The sequence below is a fragment of the Tigriopus californicus genome, chromosome 7, assembly GCF_007210705.1.
Source record: "Tigriopus californicus strain San Diego chromosome 7, Tcal_SD_v2.1, whole genome shotgun sequence".
NCBI classification, from domain to species: Eukaryota; Metazoa; Arthropoda; class Copepoda; order Harpacticoida; family Harpacticidae; genus Tigriopus; species Tigriopus californicus.
The window spans coordinates 15,619,059-15,628,013 of record NC_081446.1 but is presented as its reverse complement, the minus strand read 5'-3'; the positions used below and the strand labels follow the sequence as shown (position 1 = coordinate 15,628,013).

Here is an 8,955-nt window from a genome sequence, read left to right as displayed (position 1 = left end):
ATCGAATAACAAATGAATCTTTCTTCCCCGATCAGGATTTAGGAGGACCTTACCCTTTGACGTTGGATTTCGAGAGAAGTCAAGTGCACCGGAGCAAAAAAGCAAATTTGAAGAAGACTTGGGAAACAAGATTACCAAAAACATGTCACGATTTGGTAATCCCATTGACTCTGCAGATCTGGAGAACATTTTTTTCGTAGGAGTCGAATACACAGAAAATACATATACGCACACTCTTTCCAGCCCTTCGGAAAAACACCTGAAAACCTGCGATAAGTAAGGCATTGGTTGATGGGTCATCATTGGTTATGGAACAATCATTGTGCAATGGTAGATCCAATCACGACCCAATGAATCCATTTCGATGGTCTGGAAGCATCTGAACGGAGGCAGTTATTGAGTTTTTGGCAATGCACTTTTTTCTTACTCTCAAAGAGCTGCCACGTAGCTAGTGGAGAAACTGAGGCTCTCAATATCTACTGCAAACATAAGTTAGATTATCATAGCCCAAGTCTTTTGTCACGTGCATGACGGCCTTGCACAAAAAAAAAATCCACCATGATAGTCAACTCGTTTGCTTCTTGTCTTGTATACAGAAACAGACTTTACCGAAAGATAGAGCATCCAAGATTTTTGAGCTTTCATTCCTCCATATCTCTCTATCTTTTTAACCATTTTAAATCTTTGAAATGAGGAAATAGTAATGGGCAAAATAGTTTTCTGAACTTAGTGGTATATTCTTGAAAGCCTATATTAAAAAAAATAATTGGAATAAGATTTTAAGGTTAAAATTTTGACACAACACACTCAAGAGTAGGATAAAAAAGTTCAAAATTGTAAGGATATTCGCAAAAACATCTACTTATATTAGGTAAGCTTCAATGCGACTTTTTTTTTTTTTTGGTTTTGTCAATGGGGTTAACATATTATCAAAATAAGGTAATAAGCATGTACAGGAGGGGGTGAAAATGAATAATCAACACAGGAGCGGAAACGGAAATGGTTTTTGAAAGCGAAAGGGAGGGCCAAATAAAACAGATCCGTTTTTAGCTTCGATCGTGAGTGCCATTTGGCTGGGGACCGCAAATACTTTGAAGGGATGTCGACGCCAAGCCAAGGATAATAAAGAGTTCACAAATATTTGACCTTAAAGGACAACTTGTGGCCGGACCTTACCTCTGGAAAGGTCAGGTATCCAATGCTGTGGGACAGTAACCTGACCAACCAGACAGCAAAGGGCACGATATGGCATATACGTACCTACTAATATGCGTCCATGCATCATTGGCGAATTTGGGCACGCACATATATTGCTTGAGGAGTTTGGTAAAAGCAGAATCGGAGGATTTGAGGGTGGGTTGGTCGAAGTTTGGAAACAAAATGTGTAGACTGTACAAGAAGATGGGTGTCATGAAGGTCCCGAAGAGTTAAAGGGACACTCGAGGAGAGGGAGATTCCACTTAAAAGATTGCAAATGTATCCAATCTTAACCTGGCCTGGCTCTCGATAAGGTTGAGATGCTTGGTGAGCGACAGATAGGTGGAGAAGGTGAAGCCACCATAGCCGAAGTATTTAACGATTTCAATTGGAATTTTGCTATATTAATTGTTTTATTCATCATTTTAGGTTTACATCGGTGGACCAATATACGGCTTTTTTCAGCTGCAGGTAAGCATGAGCAAACCCATCGTTCCATTCGATCCAGGTTCCACGTAACATCAGCTTTAGATATGCCAAAGGCCTATTCATTGAGTGGCCAGCTAAACAAACTGGCCCAATCTGAGCGAAGCAGTCTTTGTATACAGAGTTAAAAGGCTAAGCAGCCTTTGTTCTTCAGCGTCAATTCTCGCTCCTTTCAGTAAGCATCCAAGTTGATCCTGCAAGAGAATAACAGATTTCGCGTCTTAATGTCAATGGACAAAACCCTCAAGCTGGCACAATGGGAGAGTGAAGTAATGAAAAAGGGAAAACTCAAATTTCCCGCTTTCTCGATGGATGTGAAAAGTCCTTTTTCATTAGCTAGATGTAGGGTCTTACGCTTTGTCTAGTTATAGACAAACAAACGTAGAAACGTAGGTGAGTGCTAAATGAGTAACTTCTCGCCCAAGTTGCCCAATTGGTTCGTTCAACAGCTTTTTGGTTGGAGAAAAACACCAAGTTTTTTTTATGGGTTAAACAAAAATCGGCACACGCAAACGAAAAGATATTACGAGCACACAAAATATGAAAAGGAGCACACCAAATGTAATAAGCGCCACCCGTAGGTGAAGTCACAAAAAAGTGTTTATAGCACACCAATAATATAAATCGGCACACTGAATTTAAAAATTGACACACGAGGTGAAAAAAATGTCACACATCCATCTCTCTGCAGGGCGATTATTTCTAAACCTTGACTCTACCTTTTCTGAGTTGTTGGAGGCTACAAGATGCTTTGGAAAAAAACTGACAAATGTTAGACACTCACCTGAGCATCAATTAACTGAGCTCTTTCTACAATATCCCTTGCTTGCGTTTTGTAGCCACATATGGTCAGTTGGTCACCTTACCATCATCAGCCAGCCAAGTTTTTGGTGTCTAGCTTTTTTTCAATATTATGCACTTCTTTGGTCTTTTTGTGTGCCCAAAAATCTGTCCGGCGTGCCCTCATAGGACAAGTCCAATGCTTTTTGCCTTTTAGATATATACATGCTTTAGGTACTGCACTACGAGTAGTCCTCTTAATATAGGTGAGTACCTATGACAAGAATTGAACCCACGTCTTCGGGTGAGAACACTTTCTTCGCTCTTTTTTCATCAAACATGATTGTCCCTTAAGTCGTACTTTTTCGAAAACCTAAATACCTTAATTAAAAGCACATTGGTTGAACAGATTCGGTGTAAACGGGCAAATCTTCTAGTACTCGGGCATTCATGCAAGGACGCTCTTTGTAGTTAGCGTCTCCACGCTATGTTTCGCATGACTTGCATGACTTTTCCAAGAATTTATAAGTAGAACCGTTACTTCTCATGCCTGTTTTGGCAACCCAAAATGCCATGAAGTTAGAGCAGAAACGAAAATTCTACTTTCATTGTGGACGTTTTTCGCTGATGCCTCTTCGGGATATTAAATTGGTACCACAAGGGCCCAAACATAATAACAAAATGAAACGGAAAAGGGCTCTTAAAATTTGAAGAATGGAAGGTTTGTTTTAAACGAAAAACGAAGTGAGCTGACAAAGAAAAATAGGGATGAAATCTTGAGTTTTTCAATTTCTTTCAATTACGTTCAATCTACAGAGTAGCTGTATTCCCATTGTTTCCCAAAATGAGTTCTGAAATGTAATATGGCGTATCGAAAACTTGAACATGTGTTCTAAAGTGGGTCTGTCTAATCAAGAACCACTGGAATATGGACGGGGATACTAGCGTTAAGATTTGTCATTTCGTAATAAAGCCAAATACTTTTTTCTTCGAGTGAGACGGATTATAACTGAGTTGAAAATTGTGCCCCCTTGAAGCTCGCTAAATAAATCTGCACAAAATAAATGAGCCAGCCTGGGTTTGGAAAGTCATTGATATCTACATCGACGAGGACTAGTTCAGTCATTCTGTGACTTGATATGTGCGTGTATTCCTCTTTGACAGGGCATACCTTTTGAAACGGTTATTCGAGTAACCTAGAAGTAGAAATACGTTCTTAATTCTCCCAACCTGAGGGCTGTTTCGCTTGAAAACAAGCGCACTTCCATAATGCCAATTCTTGACCCATGCACTCACTTCCATATTCTAGTAGTTCATAATTTAAGTCATGTTAGCCCCACAGATGAAAGTTCCTGCGAAGCTTTGAGAAGACCTCAAGCTCGAGTGGACTTCGAGAGCCTTGGCAAGAAGATGGAACTGAAAAGTTGGAACTGAATTTTCTGCGCTAATGAACCCGAACACTAAAAGACGAAGCCTATCCGTCTCCCATTTAGTCAAAGAGGCTCTGCTCCTGACACTTTCATGTCGACCTCGTTTCACCATCCCAGATAACAATCTTTGAGGCGAGAAAGCTTGAAATATCAACTCGAGAGCGGACAGTCTTACTTGAGCGTGGCGACGGAATTCTGTCAGATCTCGCCAAAGAATCTGTTTATGAGCCTCCAAACGGTGTTGGGGATATTGGATTTGCTCAAACTCCAGGTCTTCGAATTGTTTCTGGATGCCATAGAATCGAATAAGAGGCTCCAACTCATGGATGCATCGGGTGTCGACAAATTCAACGGCATGCAACTCCTCTGCATCGTACCCAGCATCTTCAGTCACGATCCCGGCAACATCCAAGACAGTGGGCAAATCCACGAATGTTTGGTCGTAGTACTTGACTTTAACCTATAGTAAACTGACACAGCATTAATAAGTTCGGGTACAGCTCACACTTAGTGCTTGCTCTCAAGTGGTCAGAGTTACTGACGATGACCTTTAGGGGATTAAAGGCCGCTTACCAGCATGAGAATGGCAGTGATGTATCCAAAGGCCGATCCCACGGATCTTCGGTTGGATTTGATGATGCTTTTACGAAGACTTTTCTGGTTCACATGGAGCTGGTTTCGAATTTGGTTGAGGAGTTTCTGCATCTCGAGCCCGAGTTTTCGAGAAACTTCCAGGTTTTCCTTTGTAAAGTCCATGGATGTCGTATTCTTGGCCAAGCTCACGTAGCCTTTGATTAGAAGTTTTGAATTTGAGAAAAAGTTACTCCACTCTTGTTTAGCGAGATTTGCAAGAAAGCACAAAACACTCATAATTCATCCGAAACTCACCTGAAGCTAATAAGGTGAACGTGAAAAAAACTGCAATCACTCGGAATCTCATTCTTCCTTGGGTGGCCAAGATTTTATTCGGGACTAGTGGAAGTTGCGTTGAGATTTGAAAAGCAAATAGAAATTTTCTCCTCCCACACATAATACGTACAACACGATGTGTGGTGCGTGCAAATTAGTCGTTTTTGTCTCTTGCAGGAAATGCTGGTTGAAATGCTTCTGAAAAGTTGTGGCTCTGTCTCTGTTTCAAAGCATTCATGCTTGGCTGAGAATTTCGATATTTCTATTTTCATAGCGTATGACGTATAAAGTACAACAATGTAACTTGACATTTTTCAGATATAGAATACCAGGCAAAAGGTGAATTAATATATATATCCAGCATTTGAATATTGCAATGACCATCAACTGAAAAGTTGAAGCTAAAGATTTATCGGTATTATGTAAAATAATTGATCAAACCCATGATTTGGGGGTATTTTTTACATAGTGCAAATAAAAGAGAAAAGTAAGCCAAGTCATTTTCAATATGACAAAGGCTTCTTAAAATAATTCAAGTCTCAGAGAATGAGACCGTTCAATGAATTTTGTAAGTCAAGCCTTGGACGAACAAAAATTGCTCGATTTGTACATTTTTAGATCTTGGATAATCTGATGGTGGCGCCCCTGGTGTACAACTTGAGCAATCCCAACAACCTTTGGCGTCCGGCTAAAGTGCGTGAACTCAAGGCACATGACAAATTTTCCTGCAATAAGGGGAAAATGAGCGCATTGCTTCGTTAATAACGAACGCAATCAAGTCCCAAAGACCTTTGTTATCACACCTGGAAATCCCTTCTGAATGACAAGATATCCAACCTGAGGCGCTCTTTCTCAGGCAGCAAGTCGTTGGTGGTGGCGTTTAGGCATTGCTTCTGGAGCTCGAGCCCTTGCAAGCGATCTTGGATTCGATATCGGGTGACCATCGGCTCAAAGTTGGAGACACACTCGGGTGAGAAGGGTCTTAAAAAAGCAAAAGGCTCAAAGTTGTAGCCACCACTCTCCAGAATGGCTCCACCACTAGATAAGGTCTGTGGAACGGAGGCGATCCCATTTCCAATAAAGTACTCTCCCGCCTGGAAAATGGAAAAAGTGAATTTGTCGTCGAGGAAGTGGTCAAATTCCCGTTGGGTTCGAAGATGGAAAGCCCACCCATCCACGGGTGTGGGTGTGGGTGTGAGAGTGTCTTCCTTGATAACTTACCGTGGTCAGAATCTGCACTGTGTATCCAAAGGCTGAGGCCAAACTCCGATAATTGGCATCGTCCAACGACGCTCCCAAGTCACGCACATTGCTTCGAATTTGTTGTCGCATGTCCTCCACCAAACGAGACATTTCAGAGGCCAAATTCCGGCTTAGATTGACATTTTTCGAGGGCTTAGTGGGACAGGCTTGGATCGACCTGTCTTGCCAAAAGTTCCGTCCTTGGTGCCGGTATTGGTCTTGGTATAAGTAGATGCAGTTTCCTGCAAGTCGAAAGGTTGGACATGAATTCATACGTTTACAGTAAGGTTGTGGGTCAATGTTTTCTTACCAGGACTGTAACGTGAGAGTAAGGCCGTAATCACGAGGAAGTATGGAGACTTCATGATTGAAAATGAAACTGGTCGAGGCGATGAAGGATCCTATCTTCGTTTGAGATGGACAGATCAGGCATATTCTGGTGTGATTTTTTAAAATTTGAATTCAATATCTCGATGTTGTTTTGTACTACGTCAGGTCACCTTTCGGGGAAATTAAGAATGGTGGGTCTTTTTTGCTACCAAAATTTGTTTCGAATTGAAAGGATTAGCCAACCCAATGTAGGGGACCAGAATATGGCTTTATGTAATTACCGTTTGCAATGACGATGATGTGATCGTGATTGAAAAGGAAGAATGTCTCGGTTTTTTTGCATCTCCTCCCCATCTTAATCAAATGAGTGGGGTAAAAACTGTCTTCTCACTCCCAAAAAACAGTATAATGAACAATGCACCACTCACAACTCCAAATTGAAAAAAGAAGAAGAAATTGTGCAACAACATCATCATTCTTATTCGAACCATTTTTTCTCATCATGTTTTTCGTACTAGTTACTTTTGATCATTGACCGAAAATCCATTAATTTGATGACAGAAGGGTTACAATTTGTTTTTAAACCATCTTAAAATTGTAAACCACCATTGCGCTTATATACGCAGCTTTAAAGAGTTATGCTCCGAAAGGTGTCTGTTTGCTTTATTTGTTAAGACTCAACCGGCAATATGATTTGAAATGCATGACTTGCAATTTTTCTTCGGGAACTCGACTCTTTCTTCTTCTCATGAAGGTTTGCCCTGCCTCCCTCTACGCCATATTGGCTGATGATATCTACTTGAGAAGTTCTCTCCTTTGTCAAAAAAGTTCCTTAGGGCAGTTTCTAAAGCTCCTGTTCAGCTCATCAAGTTGAACAGCCGTCCGTTTAATCATTGTCTCGTGACATTTATCCTGATGGATCGCGGATTTACCTGACCAAAAAATCATTATCCCATGATTTATGGGTTTTCTAATCACCTCAAGCAGTGGGTGGTTCGATTGCCAAGTTGTCACTCCTGGCCCCCAAATCGAGTCTCCTTTCGCCCGAGGGCAAGGACATTGGGCCTCCGGGGGAATCGACCGAAACTTTTGAGCCCTCGGGCGAAACTGAACTGACCGAGGAAAAAGGGGTGACCGACCCCTGGGATTAGGATAATTGACTTTGTTGACTTTTCAGATCAGATAATGGCCATTTCAGGCGATTAGGGTGGGCGAGGCGAAGGACCACGTTCACAAATCGATCTCCCGCTAGGCATGGAGTACGGCAGTAGTGGAGTGGAAAGCTCTCGGAAACAATAGTCGTATGTCTTGGCAGTTGACCGCACAAGTCCCTTACACACATCCTAATCCCATTAAATCATATCTCCCTTTCTCCTGAAAAAAGTTAAATGAAACGAAGACACTGATAAAAACCAATAATTTGCTTCAGAGATTTGTCAAAGTACAAATATGTTTGGGGAGATCTAACAAAATGGTACTTGGTGAAATATTTACATAATGAGACAAATGATTCGAAAAGCACAACCAGCACTCACCAAGAAAATCTAGAAGTAATAAGTGATACAAAATTAAAAGGCAAAATGGTCTTAATGAAGCAGTGAAACACAAAGAACAAGATTTAAGTTCATGACTACTGAAAAATATGAAACATTATCAAAAGAATGTAACACAACCAAAACTAAGCTTGAAGAAAGTGTTCAAAGCCAATGAAATTTAGTAGTGAAAGATAAATCCAATGATTTTGAAATGCTATATTTTTGTCATATTAGCCGTTAAGTATGTTCAAAGTAGCATTTCATTCTATTTTGATCGACAACTGACTTCATTCATCAGACAGCAGTTGTACTTCTTGATCTATTGAGATTAAAAAGTGTCTTTAAAAGTCTTGAGAATATAGCTGAAAGTTATTCAGGAACATTCTAGGCGCCTTGAAAAGTAAACACGACGCTTCATCAGCAAGTCAAGGCACTTACAATTAGGAATAGTAGACTACAGGAAGAGAATGACAAAATAAAAGAAAGTCAAATCAATAATAAAAGTATCAAAAAAAGTATCAAAAATAGAATTGGTTATCACTCATATGGAATGAAAAATTGGTAAGGAATGGAATGAACTTTCGTCTTATTTTTAACAAATTGTCAAATATTACTCCAACAGGGTAATCCCAATCCTGTTACTTTTGTTTTCACCTAAAACTGATGAATCTTGTTTTTGATTTGGTTTTTCACGCGCTTTTCTAACCGCTACAGGAAATGTAATCCCCAGTACTATTAAAATGAAGGGTTATAATTCGTCTATTTTTACCTTTCAATCTTAAAGTAGTATTTGGTCTACCAACGAATTTGATTTGGCAGACCAAGCTAGTCCTTGAATGTAGGGTTGATCTGGAATACTATCTAAAAATTTGTCAAAATCTCTCTTGAAAGATGCAACCGGATCAACAAGGCCTACGTATTCCCTACAAATATTAGAAAGGGAAGCAAATTAAGCAAAAAAGGGGCCTGAGAAAGTAGAGTTGTGGACTTCATTGTTCGAACTAGCCTGGATTCTCGAGGGCTTGAAGGTGCTCTCAAAACGCACA

General features: G+C 40.3%; 1 protein-coding gene across 6 annotated transcripts; it reads right to left on the bottom strand.

Annotated features, from left to right (window-relative positions):
* Window positions 1-1,438: 1,438 nt before the first annotated feature.
* Window positions 1,439-8,933, bottom strand: LOC131883811 (uncharacterized). 6 transcript variants are annotated; one of them, XM_059231385.1, is made up of 8 exons: window positions 7,307-8,933; window positions 6,355-6,480; window positions 6,024-6,286; window positions 5,606-5,896; window positions 4,782-5,527; window positions 4,467-4,681; window positions 4,069-4,353; window positions 1,439-1,877 (listed from the first exon to the last, which is right to left on the bottom strand). In XM_059231385.1, the coding sequence occupies exons 5-8, from the start codon at window positions 4,921-4,923 to the stop codon at window positions 1,761-1,763; spliced, it is 759 nt and encodes a 252-aa protein (XP_059087368.1). In that variant the 5' UTR covers window positions 4,924-5,527; window positions 5,606-5,896; window positions 6,024-6,286; window positions 6,355-6,480; window positions 7,307-8,933; the 3' UTR covers window positions 1,439-1,760. The 6 variants fall into 6 exon arrangements, with proteins under 6 accessions (XP_059087368.1, XP_059087369.1, XP_059087367.1 ...); XM_059231386.1 differs by having other exon boundaries at window positions 7,353-8,933; XM_059231384.1 differs by having other exon boundaries at window positions 6,355-8,930.
* Window positions 8,934-8,955: the final 22 nt, after the last annotated feature.

Bases quoted from the DNA above. Each gene is read 5' to 3' on its own strand.
- LOC131883811 (XM_059231385.1), bottom strand. From the start codon at position 4,923: ATGTGTGGGAGGAGAAAATTTCTATTTGCTTTTCAAATCTCAACGCAA. The intron at 4,682-4,781 runs GTGAGTTTCGGA...TTCTAATCAAAG, and splicing joins GTTCACCTTATTAGCTTCAG to GCTACGTGAGCTTGGCCAAG. The intron at 1,878-4,068 runs GTAAGACTGTCC...ATTCTCTTGCAG, and splicing joins AATTCCGTCGCCACGCTCAA to GATCAACTTGGATGCTTACT.